The sequence below is a fragment of the Polyodon spathula genome, chromosome 19, assembly GCF_017654505.1.
Source record: "Polyodon spathula isolate WHYD16114869_AA chromosome 19, ASM1765450v1, whole genome shotgun sequence".
NCBI classification, from domain to species: Eukaryota; Metazoa; Chordata; class Actinopteri; order Acipenseriformes; family Polyodontidae; genus Polyodon; species Polyodon spathula.
Genome location: NC_054552.1, coordinates 17,823,491 through 17,844,966, shown reverse-complemented (window position 1 = coordinate 17,844,966; position 21,476 = coordinate 17,823,491). Strand labels below are relative to the sequence as shown.

Genomic DNA, 21,476 nt, shown 5'->3' with positions numbered 1-21,476 from the left:
TACTGATTTAAAATAAATTCCTGGATGCAGACGTGCAGTCTCAATGCATGGTAAATTCCACTCCAGACAGAGAATGTTGGCAGCAACTGTTTGGAGATGTTGCATGCTTACCTTTTAACAAATGACAGCACTCTGTTTTAGTAAGGAAGCAAGTACCACAATTTTAGGCTTTTATAGTGTTATGAAATATTATCTAGGTGTATTTAATGCTTAAACAAGTCTGTGAAATGCCCGTGAAATCTTAAGTATAACCCTAATCCTAACTGGATGACTTGGCCAGGCGCATAACACATGCTTTTTTGTCATTGGCTTAACTGTAGAACGCCTTGCAGCTTTCATTTTTACTTTTGAGCTTCAGTTCACAGTCGTAATAATAATAATAATAATAATAATAATAATAATAATAATAATAATAATAATAATGTTGTGTCCCACCGGCGTGATGCTTCACATCTAAGTCGTCACTGTGATGCCGCGCTCTTTCTTTACACAGTTTACTAAATGCCTTTGTAACACATATAATTGAATCCAGGTTTTTTTGTTTTGTTTTTTTCTCCATTGCGTTTGTGACAGGCTCGTCAATACCAACCATCATGACACTTTGCCAGTAAAACCAGACGCACCAAGTAAAACACATGATGCATACCGCATCATGTGGTTGCAGTTTAACGTGGTTGGATAGCTGCATAAATGCAATGCAAACAACTCGCTCAAACAACACATCCTAAACCAGTAGAGTATGCTCTAGTACAGCAGCCACGTATATGAAATTTCCTAACGCCTGAGCTTTCAACATTTACTCTAAAAAAAATCAGGACAAATGGCATCCAAACAGTACCTCAGTTGGGACGCGAGACAAAGTCCCTAATATTGGTACAAAGCCCCTAATATCGGTACAATCCTAATTTTATCGGGATGTCTGGTCACCCTACCCACACCTCAAAAATCCCAAAACAAGGATGCTGGGAAAGAACAGAGACAACGCCCCCCACCCTACTAAACTGAAATCCGTGGCTGATGTGGCTGGGCACACAAGATCCCACTTGGCTCTTAAACCCCCCAGCCATACAGAACACATAGAATTATCCATATAACAAGCAAAATTTGCATATAGATACAATTCAAAACAAGTTCAAGCCCAACAAAACATGTAGGAGTGTCATATTTAACAAAAAATAAAAACCCCTTTGACCATCCAATCTTGAAAGGTGTATTCCGGGTATTGCTTGGAAATGAGCGGCAGCCCAGGCAGGTCGAAAAGAAGGCAGGACACTCACTAAAGTTCCTGGTGCCACGAAAGATCCTCGATGTTGTCATCAGGTGATAGTCCTCTAGCCGAGTCAGAACAACCACGTCCAAAGAACCAAAACCACAATGTCGAAATCCGAAGACAGCGACTGGACAAGCCAAGTGGATGGAGCAGGATTCATCTGAGCTCTAGCTGACACCATGAAGACCTCCGTCTCGCCTCATCAGATTCCATCTCTTCAGCAGATCCGGAGGTGTCAGTTGAGTTCAGGAAATCCTAGGCCTCGATCGGAGACTGAAACAGATCGGCTTGCGAGCCATGGATGGTCTTCAGAGCCGAGGGATATAACAGAAAGGCCTGCAAGGAGACTTGTCTGTTTATCTGCGATGTGCCCTCATAATTTCATTGCTCTTGCCCGTGAGAGAAGGAAACCACCTTGGTAGCGCTTTGATTAGGAAGTGGATGGCATTCTCGCATTCCGATCCTTCATCTAGGCCCACAAGATGCAAATTATTATGGTTCCTGTCGTCGAGCTCTACCATCTTTGCTTCTGTGTGGTCAACCCTGGAGTTAGAAAGAGATGTAGCTTTCGTATTGCCATCCAAAGAGTGGACCAGAAACATGTTGGCTTTGATTTCTTTGAGCTCAAGTGTAAAGGTAGAAACTTCTTTTTGAATTGAGCTCAGTTTGGCATTTAATTTCAGCACCATCTCTTCCAGCCGGGAGAACTGGTGCTCAGAGAATTGCCTGTTCTTGTTTTGCAGCAGTCCATAGTAAATAATACTGATAAAAGTACAACTTGTTAAGTTGTCAGGATAAACAATAAACTAATGAAAGAAATTGGAAATTGGAGAAAATTGACTTAGAGGATTGAATGTAAACTGTATTGCAGTTGTGCTTCATGCCCATTTTTTTTCTAATTAAGAGAAACAAAAAGAAAAAAACATCACAGATTGAAGGCAAAGCCCTGTGTTCTATTCCTTAACTGTGAAGAGGCCCTTTGAATAATGTGCCCAAGGTGATGTAAGGCCTTGGGTAAACTCCTGGGTGATATTGTTGGCTGTTGAAACTGAACTGAATACACAAACCCAGGGCATCACTGTTCTCCCTTGGAGAAAGGTAACTGGCCTGGGACAAGTATAAGAAGAACAGGTATTGAAATGTGATTAGCCATCAACACCATCTTGCATGGAGCTACTACTGCTAATAATAAAAATAACAATATTAAACTCCACAACTGAGATACATGGTTTATGATGCACTGTGCAATACCTGAAAAGCAAGAAAACATTCCAGTGCCCATTACAATTAAATAAAAACAGAAAGGGTCATTCAAATTATCAATGTGAAAATGTATAATCCACATTCTTAAAATTAGGGAACATGTAAAAATCTCCTTTAAAAAGCAACAGTGTGATTTATGATTCACACTGAAAAGCGAACATCCCGATACCAATAATAATAACCAAGACTGGAATGTGAACGACCCAACAGTTCGCTGTGCATGGCTCTATCCACCGCGCATGGAAGTGTGGCTGAAATAACACATCTCAATATTTGTTGCTGTTTTATTAGATGACATCCTCCATGCCTAAAATAACAGTTGGCTGAAAATACAAAGAACTTTGAACACAACACCAGCCCATATACAATAGGCACTTAGGTACCCACAATTATGCATCAACATTTAACATACTAATGAGCTACAAGCCGAACTCCTACAGCAATTGCACGCCTGGAATGAATGACATTTCTAATGAGTATAGTAGTAGATATTTAATTAAAACATTTACACAGGTGTATGTTTGAAATGTCTTACACTGATAAGTATATAGACATGATTTATATATATATATATATTGCATGTGTGTGTGTGTGTGGTGTGTATATATATATATATATAATATATATATATATATATATATATATATATATATATATATATATATATATATATATATATAAAATGATATGTTTATGGCAAGACTAGGGGAGGGGGTTTGTATTTCCTCACTCAGACCCCTTACTTACTAAATAGAAAATATGCTAAATATTTTAATGAGAAAGACATCTCACAAGTAGAATATTACCCAAAATGGTGTCCTTTTTCTAGGAAAGCAATCCAACTGGGGATGGGGAGTTTGTTGCTGGATTACTTTACTTCACTTGGTGAGTAAGACTACTTGCTCACTAAATGTCTTGGTATGCCTGAATAGAGAATTGTCTCCTCTTTTAAAAATATGAGCAATCCATCTCACAAGTTCAGTGTTACTTTAAATATGAAATATGATTCATTTAGTAACAGTGCTAAATGACTGGGTGGAGCATGTGTTCTCTATTTTATGCCAAAGGAAAAAAAAAATATCCTGAGTGGGGATTGCCAAACGGGTACAATATTCAATGTAGTGTTGTCTTTGGTCCTTGACAGTCCTACTATTGTGGGTAAAATTAAGAGAAAATGTCAAATCCAGTCACTCTGCAATGGCAGTAAGTGGATCATATTTGGGGTAACACAGCAATTGTGGGAGACACTTAGAGACATACTTAGTGAGCAAGTCATCTGAGTGAAGTTATCTGGCAACAAACTCCCTGACCCCAGTGGTACTGCTTTTCTAAAAAAGGATAACTTTGGGGGGGGGGGGGGGGGGGGGGGGGGGGGGGGGGGGGGGGGGGGGGGGGGGGGTGGGTTTTGTGCACATTGGTTACCTTTTAGAATTCAAAATTCTAAAAGGTCTTGACAATGTCGACCCAAAGGACTTTTTCGACCAGGGGTCACAAATGGAGATTAGATAAAGGGGCATTCAGAACAGAAAATTGGAGGCACATTTTTAAACAGAGAATCTTCAGGGTCTGGAATCAACTCCCCAGTAATGTTGTTGAAGCTGACACCCTGGGATCCTTCAAGAAGAAGTATTTGAATATAGCAATTTCAAAACCAAGCTTAATTCAGGCACTTAGACGGGTACGTGGCTCCTTTTAGCACAATTGCAGCATCTGAAGACACAGAAATACTTCTAGTTGAAACTTTGTCATTGAATTTTCTAACTTCAACGCCCCCTACTTGTCAGGTATCCTCCAGGTCCAGGCAGAATAGCAGGCTCTGTGGCTCAGCAGCTTGATAACATCCGGGGGTCAGTCCTGTTGATAACATCCGTGGTGAGGCAGACCGCAGCAGGGACTGAGGTCACCAGGGTATGGTCAGGCCTCTTGATTGGTCAGTAAGTTGGAGTGGGGAGATGACATTTGAATTGAATGAAGAGCATATCCCAGAATAAACGTCATTAGTCAGCCAACATTTACACAGCTGTCCCAGTGCTGCTATTGTTCTCCAGTGAGAGAATTGTAGAGCTGCACTGCCCTGAGCCCCCGCAGAAGGTTGGCAGCAGTTTGAGAATATTTTGTCATGGTGTGATGGCATGTGTAGATAATCTGGCAGAGTGAGTGTCTTATTATCATGGTTAAAAGACAAGAGGAAACTGACAACTGGAAATCTCTTGGTTGAAATAGTGTTCTTTTGCGTTTTTTTTTTAAATCTGAGATTATTTAACAAAGGTACTGCACAGCTACAGCCAAAGGTTTTGTGTCACCCTATAGAATTAACACATAGTCAAGTGAAACTTGCTGAATAATGTTACGTTAACATATTGAATTACATACCACTTTGTAGTTTTCCAAGTACTTCATGGAAAAATAAAAAAAATTAAAAAATGTGACATTTCAAAATCTAACATGAAATACTGTACTACTGTTATGGCTTCTGATACACTTTTGCGATGTCATTATTATTATTATTATATATATATTTTTTAATTATGTCTCCATCCTAAAATTCTAGGTGATGCCAAACTTTTGGCCTTAAGATGTCAGCAGCGTTTTATCCTAAATAAATACTTAATTGAACAAGTTTCACATGATATGTTAATATGCTCAACTAACTTGTTTAAGCTTGACAGTTGTACCAAAGTACACGTAATCAAGAATCCACATGAAGGGAGCTTGTTTTTGTAAACCATCCAGCCCCGACTTCACCTGCTAAAATCTCAGAGATCATTTCAATCTGGAAACCCGTGAGACAAATCTAATGCCACCCTTCACTTTGACCTGTGATTTAAGACCTTTTGGGGTCAATTTAACTTTTGATGGATTATTTGAAATGATTAAGACCTCAACCTTCACTTTACTGATTTACTACTATTTTCAGAAGTCTACATACAGGTCGCTACTGTCACCATGGTCCATCTACCTGAATGTGTCACATTTTCAACAAGGGCTCTGCCATCTTTGCAAACATTACCATATTTATCTGTTCCTTATTAGAAGGTCTTACAGTTTATATACAAATATAAAGGTGCTTTTCTAAATCAAGTATTTCTCACAGTACAATACACAGGGTCCAGGAAGCATTTGGGATGACCAAGGGAGGATGCTATACAAGCTCAGGAATTATCTTAACATCCTATTAAAGCAGTGCTAACTAATCCTCTAAGATATATTTACTTTAAATGCTTTGAAAACGTATCTAATTTATAACATAGCCTGTTCGATAGACTGTAACGTATGCTGCTGATACATCTTGTTTTAATTTAAATTATTCAGCATCAAAAAGCCAAGAGCAGATGATTCAGGAGAGTACCTGTGTGTCTATACCTTTGAAGACGCTCCACCAGCCAATGCTACCATTGAAGTTAAAGGTAAGCACTTCTCCTTGTATACTGCACACACTGCCTTTGAAATAAAAGGGAAGAACGTCTCCCTGTGCACTGCAAAGCCTTAATCAGGTAGATGTAGATCAAATGAAATTCAAGGGGGTATCATTGTTTGGGGGCAGGCAGCTGATTCCATTTCTGCTATTATCGGAAGGCGCTTCCCACTGGACCCCGCCCTTTTTCTCCTGGGTGACGTTTCTAAATTTCCTCTCTGCTAAGAATGTGCAGCGCTGGCTCCCTCCTCACCAACTCTCCATGCAGCACTGGCTACAGGTGCTTTTAGACATTGTTTTTTTGTCTTCAGCCAGAGTTAATGGAGCCAAAGTTTCCACCTTACTGATGTGGAGAGACTCGGCAAATACAATTAAGAAATTACTATTGTTATGATTAATATGCACTTCTCATTTATTTGTCGTCAACCCATGTAACGAAGGGATAGGGGGTGAGGGGTTGGGGGTGAGGAATCTTTCCAATATCTTTGTTCATTTTGTATATAATTTTTCAATAAAAATTTAATTACAAAAAAAAAAGGGGGGTACATTGTTGGCAGTCGCCATTTCAGAACATGCTTTGGGGTAAAATGAGGAACAAGTGAGGTAATAGGAATTGCAATGATTCTGCACTGGCGGTCCATTGTTCCATATCTTTAAAGATACCAGAATTTTAATAAGAGCTGTGATTGTGATACAAAGGGGAGGTAAAGGCTGGTGACACCCTCATTTTGACTCTGTGTAGGTCACTTCCAGCGAGGGCATTAGAAAGAGTATGCAGCCCTTGCCTGCTGTGATCCTCAGCATGTTTTGTTCCTATATTCCTAACACTAAGCCCTCTGTAAGTCTATGCAGTCTGAGTGGCAGGGAGTGAACTGGGGACGAGAGACACTAATGGGGATATGAATAATGAACTACCACCTTATCCAGGGGGGAGGGAAGGATGCATATCTTGTAAGGTGTCAGGTAACGAGTGGGGTGGATGTCATACAAAGGTTATTCTATCCAGTTAGAACAGATTTAAAACACACCACATTAATTGAAGGGTTCCACGTCCGGTTAATTCTTATGTCTCTCTGCGCTTTTTTAATTGAACTGAAATACTGACTTGACATTGTGCTGAATTTGTGTTATCCCTGCAGTACTTTAAAACTGCTGCAGGTTACTGAAGTACAATGTCGTTTCGGGAAAACTTTTCGGGGCAGAGTTCTACTTGTTAGCCGACTCGTCATTGAAATATTGTATACTTTTAAAGAGAAGAGGGTTATCTACTCAGGGGGGCACTAAGATATTTATTAAGTAAGGGTTGAATAAAATCCCCACCCCCCAGCCTTTCTGTAAGCCATTTGTTTGTCATTTTTGTCGGTACTGTATATAGCACTTTTCATTGTGAAATTTTTAATTTGATTTATAAAATGTGTTTCATATGTTGAAAGTTTAAAAGCTTAAGAAGTACTCTCAGATAGATTTAGCATTGCTGTACCTCCATTTTAAACCTGCTGCTGTATTACAGGATTACATTTCCAGAGATTATAAAAACACTGAAATGGGTGAGGCATTGTCTGTAATAACTGCAATACCAGAAACCAGACAAAATAACAACAATGGCGGATCACAGGAAGCACTTTCTCAAAGGGGTTTGAGTTTTACAGGTTGAAAGAATATCTTGTTTGATTTAATCCTGACTGAATTGATTATAATTAGGAAGCTGTGCCTGTATTTCATGTCTCCGTTTCAAGGGCATGTGAATGCTGTTGTATTGCAGTTCTCTCGCTGAGTTCTGTCTCTGCTTTGTTCCTGAAGCTGACAGCAGTCCTCTCACATCAGTATCTCTTGTGGAAAGCCTTTGAGCGCACATTCTGTGTTACTGCTTGTGTCCTGCGGCTGGAGCAACAGAGATGGATCTAACTGGATTTTAATCTGTAAAGTCTTTAGATTGACCTAAGAAAGCAACCAGCGTTTATTATCCCCCAAACGACAGGTATATAATGAAAGCAGCGTTCATGCATATTTCTCACTGTAAAGTTTTACATGTATCGTTGCAGTCAAAAGTATTGGCATACTACACTTTATAAGATTGTTTAAGAAAACAGTTCAGGGACTGGAGACATTCATCTGATTTGAAAATCGAATGAGTGCAGCCATGTATCAAAACATTCTACAAAGTACATTGAGACCATCTGAAATAAAGCAGCCATTTATAATTTGAAATGTAAACACACCAATTTTCTAACCAAGTTAAGTACAAGCCGTGAACTGCTGGGCATCCAGTGAAGTGACAGCCAGTGAGAATATTATCTGTGTGGCTTTGGAGGAAAGGAGATTTAAAAAAAGGCCACTACCCAGCTCTACCCCCCATTAGGAGCTGCCACCGCTGTCCTGCCCCAGAAAAACACCCGGGCTGCCAAGGAAAGTGGGACAATGCAGAGCCCCCTCCGAGAGCAGTCTCCGGTACGTCACTGTGTCCTTGACGCCCCAGCCCACAATGCCACACACAGCTCAGCAGCAACAGATGGCGACTGGTTGGAGATTAAGTCCTGGAATACGGTTTTGTCTTTTCAAATGCTAGGATTTTATTGTCTTTACTTGGGCTGCTAATCTCTTGGGGTGGGATGTAGGTTTTGTTAATTTTCAGATGGGCAAAGGAGAAGGGATGATTTAGTCTGTCTGTCCCTCTTCGACTGTCTGTATAAATCAATGCTGAAGCTGTGCTTTAATTCTGTCACTCACTTAGTTTTGTGTGTCTGTTAGGGGTAAAGGCAATAATCATACCAGAGAAGCTGTAAGAACATTTTGAAAAGCTGTTGTTTACTTTTCTTTTATGTGAATCCACCCTAGAACAGTCTCTACTGTTTAAATGTATCCCTATTAGACTGGAGTATTGACCATGGCTGTCGGGATACTTTCATGTGGCAGAAAACAGCATTAGTTAGTGGGCCTGGTAATTATTGTTGTTATTATTATTATTATTATTATTATTATTATTATTATTATTATTATTATTATTATATTATTATTATTTAGCAGCCGCTTTTATCCAAAGCAACTTTTTATTGTAGCATTACTAAGCTAATCGGAATCGTTAACTCTTAATGAGAAATACTGTTTATGTGTAATCATTAGGATGCTAAATGTGTTTTATAAATATTCCACAAAGTGGTGTGGTGTGTGTGTGTATATATATATATATATATATATATATATATATATATATATATATATATATATATATATATATACATACACACTGAGTGTACAAAACATTAGGAACATCTGCCTAATTTTGAGTTGCACCCCCTTTTCCCCTCAGAAGAGCCTCAATTCATGGACTCTACAAGTGTTGAAAGCGTTCCACAGGGATGATGACCCCTGTTAACTCCAGTGCTTCCCACAGTTGTGTCAAGTTGGCTGGTAGTGGATCTCTACTCCGAATAGCTCATATCATCTCATTCCACAGATGCTCAATTGGATTGAGATGTGGTGACTGGGCAGGCCACTGCAGTAGGCTAAATTCACTGTCATGTTTGTGGAACCATTCCTGGACAATCCTAGCCTTGTGCCGTGGGGTATTATCCTGCTGAAAAAATTCATTAGTAGATTAATACACTGCTCCTGATTGGCAATGATGTTCAGATATCCTGTGGCATTAAATCATTGCTTCAGTTTTATCAAGGGGCCCAATGTGTGCCATGAAAACACACCCCACACCATCACACCACCACCACCAATGTTGACATGTGGCATGATGGATGCACGTAGTCATGTGATTTTCACCATATCCTAGTCCTCCCATCAGCGTGAAACAGCAGGAACTGGGATTCATCAGATCAGGCAATGTTTTTCCAATCCTCCAGTGTCCAGTATTTTTGTTCCTTAGTCCACTGCAACCGCAGTTTCTTGTGTTTTGCTGAAAGAAGTGGAAGTTAGGTCGTCGACTGCCATACCCCATTCATGTCAAGGTACGATGAGTTGTGTATTTTGTTATGCATCTTTTGGCACCAATGTTGTACTGGACTGTCAGTTGACTAACTGTAGCCCATTTGTTGTTCTGCGCAATTCGTGTCAGGCTCCTTTGGCCTCTTTCATCAATGAACCATTTTCGACCACTGGCCTGCTGTTGGCTGGATGTCCTTTGGGTGGTGGACCATCCTTGATACACACGGTAAACTGTTGAGTGTGAAAAACCCAGCAGCGTTGCAGTTCTTGACACACTGAAACTGGCGCACCTGGCACCAACTACCATACCCTGTTCAAAAGTACTTGAATCTTTTGTCTTGCCCATTTACCCTCTGAATGGCACTGTGAGGCGAGAGTGTGTTAAATGGAATGTCCAGACAGTAATTTATGTGTACAGAAATAATTTATTTTTATTATCTATACACAATAAAATAATTAAATAACAAAAGAAAACAAAATGGTGTGAGGGAAGGAGTGCAGGGGTGAAATCCAAAACAGACCGTGATAACTCGTCTTTAATCGTTTTCGTGGCGAACCATACATAAACAAAAAAAGACAAAAGAAACTCCCGCTGCACCAAACTAGTCTTTCCCTCCACCCGTTACTCCTCCTATTTTACTTTCGGACCAACCCCGAACACAGTAGTACGTTCCATTTAGTATGTAATGTCCCGCCTCTGTAGTCAGTGGAACACCAATCCCCAACTGACAAGAGTCCTTATCCTTCACTTGACTCCAGTGGCTGGAATTTACATACTCATACTTCCGCCCCTCACCAAGGTGCCGCCCCTCAAAGATGACTTTTGCCATGGTCACGAGATCTTGGTAAGGGAAGTCCTGAGTTGGTTTGATGCCATCTACTGTCGGGAGGCTGAATCACAGACCGAAATCCCTTTGACTCATCACAGGCACACATACACAATCCATGTCTTAATTGTGTCAAGGCTTAAAAATCCTTCTTTAACCTGTCTCCCCTTCATCTACACGGATTGAAGTTGATTTAACAGGTTACATCAGTAATGGGTCATAGTTTTCACCTGGATTCACCTCGTCAGTCTATTTCATGGAAAGAGCAGGTGTTCCTAATGTTTTGTACACTCTGTGTGTGTGTGTGTGTGTGTGTAATATATATATAGATAGATAGATAGATAGATAGATAGATAGATAGATAGATAGATAGATAGATAGATAAATATTAGGGGTGGGAATTTTGAGTAATTTAGCGCTCGAGTACTCAAAACTAAATTCAGACAATATTATTCGACATATGCGCCACAAAAATGACTACGTTAACACTAGAACTGTCACTGTTATACTCAAACCTACAACCAGCGCCAGCAGTCATTATGAAGATACATTTTCAACAACATCAATATTAAAATGAAAGACAACTATCGGATACAACTCAAAAGTTTTATTCAGGCACATCAAATCAAACATCTGCACAGCTGAAGCACAGTATTTAAATGAACAAATAAACATAAAATAATTTATTTTCTGACTTACCACATATAAAGCACCACTTCAAAAAATGAAAATCTGTAATAAAATAAACATTTCAAAATAAACTAGTGCGTAATATTTGACCATTCTTTACAAAACTTTTCAAACTCTGCCAAGTTCCTTGGGGAGCGTTGATGGACAGCAATCTTCAAGTCATGCCACAAATTTTTGATTGGATTTAGGTCATGGCTCTGACAGGGCCATTCAAGGACATTTACCTTTTTGTTCCTTAGCCACTCCAGTTTAGCTTTGGCTGTATGCTTTGGGTCATTGTTATGCTGAAAGGTGACCTTCCATCCCAGTTTCAGCTTTCTTGCAGAGGTCAGCAGGTTTTCCTCAAGGACTTCTCTTTATTTTGCTCCATTCATTTTCCCTTCTATCCTGGCAAGTGCCCCAGTCCCTGCCGATGAGAAACATCCCCATAACATGATGCTGCCACCATCATGCTTCACAGTAGGGATGGTGTTCTTTGGGTGATGCACTTTGTAGGGTTTGTGCCAAACATAACGCTTTGCATTTAGGCCAAAATGTTCCATTTTAGTTTCGCCAGACCACAAAACCTTTTGCCACATGGCTACAGAATCTCCCGAGTGTTTTTTTGCATACTTCAAACGGAATTCAAGGTGGGCTTTCTTGAGTAATGGCTTCCTTCTTGCCACCCTACCATACAGGCCAGATTTGTGGAGTGCTTGGGATATTGTTGTCACATGCACACTTTGACCAGTCTTGGCCATAAAAGCCTGTAGCTCTTACAAAGTTGCCATTGGCCTCTTGGTAGTCTATCTGATCAGTCTCCTTCTTGCTTGGTCATCCAGTTTGGAGGGACAGCCTGAACTAGGCAAGGTCGTGGTGGTGCCATACACCTTCCACTTCTTAATAATCATCTTGACCGTGCTCCAAGGGATATTCAAGGCTTTTGATATTTTTTTAAACCCATCCCCTGATCTGTGCCTTTCAACAACTTTGTCTCAGAGTTCTTTTGAAAGTGCCTTGGTGCTCACGGTTGAGTCTTTGCTTTGAAGTGCACTACCCAGCTGAGGGAACCTACACGAACTGCTGAATTTATCCTGAAATCATGTGAATCACTACATTTTAACACAGGCCACTTAACTTGGTGTGTGATTTTGAAGGCAATTGGTTACATAAACATTATGAACACAGTGAAGTAACTGAACAAAGAACGATTAGCAAAAACATGTTGTTTGTACAAGATGTTATCAATGATATTACTTTTGCTAATTTATGACTTAACACTAGTAGACACTTTCTGATACTTTCATCCTATAACGTGTAGTTAAAGAGAAACTGTTCCCAAACCAGGACCATTTGTTTCTGAACTAGATCTGTGCAAATCAGAATATTTTTCTTAGTACCTATATATTGAGTTGTTTACAGCGCCGCTAGGATACTGAACAACTGGCTACCAAACCACGCATGGAATACGGAGTTAAACGTTTGTATTCATTAACAACAAAAACTAGTGCTTCATAAAGTCAGGCAGGAAAAAAAAAAACTATCCGCATACCTGGCCTGCCCACTCCCACAGTCGGCAATATTTCAAAAAATTATCGCAGAGACTAATTTTGCTTGCCCATGGTGACCCACAGCTCGCAAATTATATATATATATATATATATATATATATATATATATATATATATATATATATATATATATATAGATATATATATATCTATATATATATAAATATTTTGTAAATGTCCACCGGTAAGTTGCCTCTTCTTTCTGCACTGGTGTTCCATCTAATTTTATGTGCCAATCTTTGTGCATACCATGACGATTAACACGCAGCGTACCCAGACAATGTGTCTTCCTGTCATACAGAGACAGACACAGTTCAGGGCTGTTGTAGTCGCGGTCTACAGCTAATCGGTACCCCTTATCTAACAGTGCCTTCATGACCTGCATCACAACACCGAAACTGGAACCATGTTGGCCTTCAAGCAGTTTCTGGTCTTGCCCAGAATACAGCATGTATTTCCATGTATAGCCTGTCTTCGCCTCACAAAGCTCATATGACTTCACCTCAAAGCGTACCTGTTTGTCTGCGATCTACTGCTTGAAATAAAGCCGTCCTTTGTACAGCAAAAGAGACTCATCCACTGAAATCTTTTAAGCAGGTGTTTAGACACCGGTGAATAAGGGTGTAATGTGGTCGAAGAAAGGGCAGATCATTTTCAGGCCTGACAGCTTGGTTATCCTGGAAGTGCAGTGCCTGAAGGATTTGCTTATTGTGGTTCATGATGTTGCCAAAGAAGGGAGTGTTGATAGTAGGGTCTACAGACCAGTAGCTGTCGAGACAGGGCTTCTTCACTATCTCCATCAAGAATGAAAGCCCAAAAAACTGCCACAGGCCATCTAAGGTGACATTTTCCCAGCCCCTCATTCTGGCATAAGGTTTATCAGCTGGTATTTTCTCTATCTGTTCCTGGGCAAATGTATTGGTCTGCTTCTGAATGTTCTCCAGCACATCATGGGTGAGAAACAGATTCAGATAATCCAGCTCAGTGGCATCAGCCCCCATTCTTGTATTTATCCCAGGAACACCAGTGAATGGGAATGCATGTGGCTGCCTGTCTTCAGGTCACCAGCTCTCTTGTACAGTACACCCCCGAGAGCTGGACGATGCAACTCTGCCTCTCTTACTTGCCCGACCACATCCATGACCTCCACCTCTTCCTCCAAGAGAGACCTTTGCTTGTGCACTGGAGCTTGCAGCTGTATTACAAAGGGGAGCATAGTTATAGGCAGGGTTATAATAATCATCATCAATAATAATGCACTTTATAAAACAAAACATTATCATCATCATCATCATAATAATAAATCCCCACTAACTTTAGTACAGTTACATAATTTCCAGTAACATTTGTAAAGAAATTGTATTTAGCTTTGATCAGTCCTGCTGTAAAACAAATGATTCCACTTGTCTTCACACCAAAGATGACGAGACAAAACTTTTGTTTACCTTATCTAGTTTCTACATGTAAGGACATGTATTAAATATTAGTAATATGATCCTCCTTAAGCAAAACATAAATGCAGAATAATGGAAGTATCCTTATTGAAGAAATAAAACTCAGAAATTGTCTTTGGGTCTACATTGGCTTGCTGGGCTTACTAGTCTACCGCAAAGTTAGAAACATAAGCTTTTAACAGGGGTCCCATGGGAGAAGTGAAGCGACGGGGTGGGAGTTCTCAACTCCTGGATAGGTTCTAGCAGCAAGACAACATGAGTACATAAGCCAATAAACAACAGATTACAATAGTGCCTCTCCCAAGTGTAAAACAGTTGCAGAAGACAGACAGGGGTCCGAGCTGCTCAGGTCTGGAATCCATCCATCTGCTTTGGAGCTGACCTTGGACCAAACTCCACACCTCCTCATTCCATCTGTATCTCTCCACTATAAACAAGACAAAAATAGCATACTGTGTTACTTGGTTAGTTAGTACAGAAAAGGAGGAACTCCTTATCTCGTCTCACACCAGCCACAGAGACACCACCTGCAACAGTAATTGGCATTCCAATGGAAAGGGGCCACACCACTGAAGGCAGCATAAGAGGATTCACTAAAGGCCATTGCTATGCAAACGGCTGAGCTCAGAGAGAAATTACGCATAATAGTAGAGCATACAAAATAAGAATTTGACCCCTTCACTTATGAAAGTTTACTGTGGTACACAAACAGTAATGAAACTTTGTGTAGCGAAGCACAGTAAATCAGAGAAGTATGGTAAAGCCACACTCAACCAGTATGGTAAAAACAAGGAAAACACAGTAATTGCATAGTATAACCATGGGAAAAGGAATAAAAACTGCAAAATGACTAATATATGATCAACTTTTACAGAGGTAATGTTATTTGCTTTTTAGTAAAACAAAACGTCAACACACCAAATAATCTGCCCATGCAAATAAACATCTATTGATCATTATAACTCAACTAATAAACAGCAACATTGTACATAAAATGTCTGTTATGCATGCATTATTACTAAAAACCACGTTTAAAAAGGTACCCTCCAGATGGTAAATTACAATAAAAAATACAAACCTGTGCAGACATAACATGGCTGACAAGACTGACTTGTTAGAACGTCGCCTTATTAAGCAAAGTATCTACAAAAATAACTATTGCTAAGTGAATAAATCTGACAGGTAATGTTTATATTTAAACACAGTAAATAAATCAACTTTCAAGGAAACCGATAACACACGATAATGTGTCCTTACTGATGTGAGCAAGAACTTAAATAAAAGAACAGATACAAAATCAAATCATGAATCGTCCTACCTTCAGTGTTGCTGGATTCGTCTCCAGTAACTACTGTGAAAGTAGGAACCAAAACCTCTTCATTCTCCAAATCCAGATCCTTGCTCCCAGTGGAGTAATCCAAATCACTCCCCTTCTCCAAAACTAACTGCACTACAGTCGGTGCATCATTCTTGCGTGATCGCACATATAGCCCTCTCTCATCTCCTGCTTTCATTCCAAACAATAGACTCATCGGGGTTCAGAGTTCATCTCACTTAAGCTTATCAGTACCCACAAATTACATTTCACTCGTGCCATTTTAAATTATGCAAATCAGGCAGCGGTGTGAAAGGATGGGGCCCGAAATATCTGGACACATTCCTGAGGTCAATGTAATCAGGGTGTGGGAGTGGGAGAACACTAAACATAGTGATTACCCTGTGAGAATTAATTAGCGATCCACGGCTAATACCCCACCAACCACACCAGCGCCTCACAGTCACATTGCAAGTCTTTCAGAAGGATTGAAAACTGTAAACAGCAGAGACAGGCAGTCAACCAGTTTCTCTGTGTGGTAGAAGTAAATGGTTGAGAGACATTTACACATAGAAGGGTAGCAACACAGCAGACCTGTCAACTGTCCTGTGTTCACTGGGAGTTTACTGTATTTTGGACCCTTCTCCCGGACATCTCCTGGGACAGATTTTCTCCTGTATTTTGCTTAAAACTCCACAGTTAAACCCCCTCATATGTCACCAAACCTTTAATGTCTTCAAAAGTCATGGCCGGTGTGTGGCTACTGCAATCACTGTCAGAAGCAGGGTTTAGGACCCAGGTGGGCATGCATTCAGTGCATGAGGCAAGTTCACACAGCCATACTCCTGCTATTAACTACAGTATGCTACAGAAAATATTCCAGTTTAAAGCTCATTGCTGTAATATTTGACAATTTGACAGGAAGGCTCCCCTTTCACTGCATGGCACACAGACAGCAGCTGAAAAGAATGTGAACTCTCCAGGTGAAATAACCATGGAAGTGCAACACTTAAGCCTGAAGTAGTACTAGATATCATACTGGATTTGATACTGCAACTGCATTTGTATTTGAGTTGAATGGAAGTGCATGACAGGTCAAATGTATGGAATTATTTTGCTAGCTTCTTTAACTGCCTGGACTGTCTTGTACTGTTAAGACATACAGTAAAAACTGGTGAAATGCCACCACCTAGTGGAAGTCAAGTAGAATTCTACCCGATATGTATGAAAGGCAGTAAGATCCATCTTTAGTTCAAGTTATCGGTTGTATCTGAAACTGTACAGATGCTGTCTTTAAAACATACACTTTTATGAATATCAACTTTTGTAAGTGGTGTTTTAAATGCTACAGAGTATTAGCAATAGAATCTATTTGCGTTGCAGTATGTCACAATGAAAAAAAGATGTGGTAGTCTGGATGTACCAACGAGAGATCACACATTCCTCAGTGTAAGCTAGTGTAACCCCTCACTGTCCTGCTCAGTTTCTTTGTGTGCAGTGTAAGCTAGTGTAACCCCTCACTGTCCTGCTGTTCCTCTTTGTGTGCAGTGTAAGCTAGTGTAACCCCTCACTGTCCTGCTGTTCCTCTTTGTGTGCAGTGTTAGCTAGTGTAACCCCTCACTGTCCTGCTCAGTTTCTTTGTGTGCAGTTTAAGCTAGTGTAACCACTCACTGTGTTGCTGTTTCTTTGTGTGCAGTGTAAGCTTGTGTAACTCCTCACTGTGTTTCTCTTTGTGTTTTGTAGCCTCTCCAGACATCATTGGGCACAAGCGCAGTGAGAACCGTAATGAGGGGCAGACGGCCGTGATGTACTGCAAGTCTGTGGGATACCCTCACCCTGTCTGGGTGTGGCGCAAGAAGATAGATGGCTATTTTATGGTATGGAAGCCATTAGGGAAACGTTATATAATCTCTAGTTTTCCCCATGCTTTTCTCAAGGTTATACTCTCCATTTACTATAGTTTACCATACCTCCTCAGGGCTTTACAATGCTTACCTGTGCTTTACCATGCTTTCACTGTGATTTTAGTACAATTTGCTTTGCTGTTACTATGGGTAACTTTTATAAGTCCAAGATTAGTTCTACATTAGTTCTAATTGAGGTATATAAGATATTTAATAGAGGAACATAATGTGGTTATTCTAGAGGTGTGGCTCTGCCTCTGTTAAGTTGCGTGGACGCTCCCATTATAAACACGCAATTTGAGATACAGTATGAATAACAGAGCAGTTTAAAAACAGTTAGAACACAGTCTTACCCAGATTGGTTCTGGAACTGGAAAAGGGCTCAGCTATCCGTTGTGTACTTTTCAAGTTAATGGGGGGCCTGAAAATGAGTTAAATTCCTACACTTGGCCACCCATAGCTCACAAACTGCGAGATGTATAACCTTGCACAGAAACATTTAGCATGGGGACATTCAGCTCAGGGACATTCAGCACAGAGACAGTCAGCACAGAGACATCCAGAAACATTCAGCATAGGGACAGGACATTCAGCACAGGGTCATTCAGCACAGAGACATTTAGCAAAGGGACATTCAGACCAGAGACATCCAGGGACATTTAGCACAAGGACAGTCCACAATAAAGAATCAAGCCTTTTGGCAATACAAAGTAAAAAATTAATTAATTAAGGGGACATTAGGAGTTTAGAAATGTAATCTGGGCATGCTCTGTTTGTTTCAAATCAACAGCCCCCAAATTAGAACAATATTATGAAGATTCCAAAATCCAACGGACCCTATCAATCATCAGTCTGAACGTTGGTGTGTCCGTGGCTGTACACTTTATATAATGCAGTATAAGTGAAGGAAATAAAACAACATAAGATAATGTTTTGTTGCTGACAGTGGCACTAATGAATACTAACAAATAAAGTAAGGGTCTGAAGTCTGTTGAACCATAGACACTACTATCATATGACCCTATCTGTTGTGATAATTATCTGCTGTAACTAACCATTCACACCTCTGCAAGTATAATGCCTGCTGTGTGCAAAATCAGCACAAACATTTAATGGGACCATTAAGGCTGCCTTCACACTGGGTCTGTTTCAAGTGGACTCGGTCTGGTTCGTTTAGTTTGAAAGAATGTATCAATGTGCTTGCTCTTCACACTTATTAGTCACACTTATTAGGGTACGTTCATACCTAGTTCACTCGCATGTGATCCGAATCGTGGCTCACTTGCAAACAAACTCTTTGTTTTCAAATCTGCTTCGGTTCATTTCACAGCAGAAAATTCAAGTGAACTTGAATTTCTTTTAAAGTGCATTCAGAAGTATTTGTTTGGTACACTTGCAGCCTCATCCAGACTAGTGTTCCATTGGTTTCACATTGCACTTTCCAAACACACTCGGTTTTGTTGCTGATTTGCGGAAGGACTCTCTGGAAAAACTTTTTCCATCATGCCCAACATGGAGAATACATGATATGGTTGTGCTGCTGTCCGTGTTATTTTGGTTTATTTGGTGCTAACAACGTCAAGTCAGTGCCGAAGTAATGTAACATGCTGAAAGAGTGTAAAGTATTTGTCAGAAAAACACTGTTCATTTGGCGGAAATACCAAAGACAATGATTAAGAAAAATACGAATATTTAGCTGTTGATGATGATGATGGTGATGATGATAGATTGTTGTAAATGTTGTACACATGACAGAGGTAAAACAGGAGCTGGTTTACTAAACTGAGGCAGAGCAGCGCAAACACTGTCTAATGTCTATTCAGAAAGTACTGCTTTGTCCTGGCACAATGTTTTCCCTGCAAAAAATAAACATCAGATTAATTTTATTGCAGATCATAACAACTAATTATTTTCTTTTTTGTTATCTAATCAAAACATGTTAAATGTACTAAAACCCAGATTAAAAAAAAATAGATCATCTATTACCATTTAAACACAGGGTATACAGATAAGCAGAATGATTAAACAAGTAATCCATAAGATGTTTATTTTATTTTTTAATGGTGCTAACACACAAGCTAATACATTACTCTGCTATTAACTTGACGATAGTTTTGTACTTAAAAAAATAAATTAATGAATAAAATACAATTGCAAAAATGGGATGATTAACAATTTTACAAACAAGTTTTTTTTTTTTTTTTTTTTTTTTTTCTGACCAGAGCAAAAAATTAAGGTTGAAAACTGACAATCTCAATTTTCCCTGGATGTCTGGTAACCCTATAATGTAGCTACATTATAAACTACTTGTTTCCTCAGACTATGAAAAGTTTATATTTGAGTCAGGTTTCCTATGTGCAAAAGAACCGAGTCCAGCAGTTGTTCACATTGAGGTTTAGCAAGCGAACCAGACCGAGACAGTTCCAAAATGGACCGAGACCACTTCTTCATGTGGACACGGTACGGTTTGTTTCCAAGCAGACTTTGTTGTTCATGCCTCTTACCAAACCCACCGAACCATCCGACTGCAGACCAAACCCTCTAAACCAGGGATTCTCAAACTCTGTCCTTGGGACCAAACCCTCTAAACCAGTGGTGCAGAACTCTGTCCTGGAGGCCCAGTGTCCTTGCAGGTTTGTATTCCAACTGCACCCTAAAGTACTTTATTGGATCTTATTAGAAGCTTAATTGATCCAGTTAATTAATTTTAAAGCATGGTTCGAACAAAAATGAGGGACACTGACCCTCCATGACCCGAGAGATCCTTCACACTGTATTAACCAAAACCAATTTCATAATTAAAGACATTGAGAAATAATTTCAGTTGAAACATTTGTCATTTTAATTTATGCATTTTTGTTTTTGTATTCCTACATTCTGCCCTACTAAGTTTAAAAGTTCACAATAAGAAGCTGTGTTGAAATGCTTTCCCCACATTTCCATTGAAAGGACATCAACAACTCAACGGGCCGCTACTTTATCATGAACAAGGACAACTACACAGAGCTGTCCATCGTCAGCCTGAAGATCAGCGAGGATCCTGGGGAGTACTGTTGCAATGCCAGCAATGTCGTCGGCAACAAGTCCATCATCACTATCCTTCGGGTGCGCAGCCATCTGGCGCCGCTCTGGCCTTTCCTGGGCGTGCTGGCGGAGATATTTCTGCTGGTGGTCATCATCGTGGTGTACGAGAAACGCAAGCGGCCCGATGAGGTGCCCGATGGTAAGTGACCCTCAGTCAAGAACAGGAGCAGATTAGACAGGCTTTCTGGAAACACTGCTTCTCAATACAAGCTCCCAGAAAAAAATCCAGGATGCTCCAAGCTGACTGTAGAATCAACACAATGAATGTATACTTACTGTGGCCTTCAGCTGGTATTTAATGGGAACATTGCTAGTAGTTATTTTGCTTCATTTGGGGTTGAAACAAAAGTGCTAGTTTCCTACAGTCTTTCCCAGTAAAGGCACTACTGCGTGGAGTGCAGGTTGAGTCCTGGTCCTGCTGAGTTACTGATCCACAGGGGACTCACAGACAGGGAGTGGTGCATTTGTGGTGCATCACTGTGTCAATCTGGATTCAAAAACTTTATTTAAAGAGCTGAATGGCACGGGGGAACTCACTAAAATCTTAAGATTTTAAGGGGTATTTAAATACTGAAAACACAGCAAATAATTATATTATTTATTAAACTGCTTTCAGATTGCTGAGGGATTATAAAGAACTCGACACACATTAGCTGGCATGTTTTTTATTTATGTATTTATTATTTGTATATGTTTTAGTGACCCGCAGGTATTTAGATCATTATAATATGCGTCTAGTTGTTTTTTTTCTCTTTCTGGGTTGCTCTAAAC

General features: G+C 39.9%; 1 protein-coding gene across 3 annotated transcripts in view; it reads left to right on the top strand.

Annotated features, from left to right (window-relative positions):
- The window catches only part of LOC121294834 (neuroplastin-like), a 78,899-nt gene that overhangs the window by 42,093 nt on the left and 15,330 nt on the right, over positions 1 to 21,476 (top strand). For all 3 annotated transcript variants that reach the window (XM_041218954.1, XM_041218953.1, XM_041218955.1), the window contains 3 exons: positions 5,846 to 5,940; positions 17,461 to 17,594; positions 20,571 to 20,844. In XM_041218954.1, coding sequence (XP_041074888.1) covers positions 5,846 to 5,940; positions 17,461 to 17,594; positions 20,571 to 20,844 — 503 coding nt within the window. The remainder of the gene's footprint in view (positions 1 to 5,845; positions 5,941 to 17,460; positions 17,595 to 20,570; positions 20,845 to 21,476) is intronic.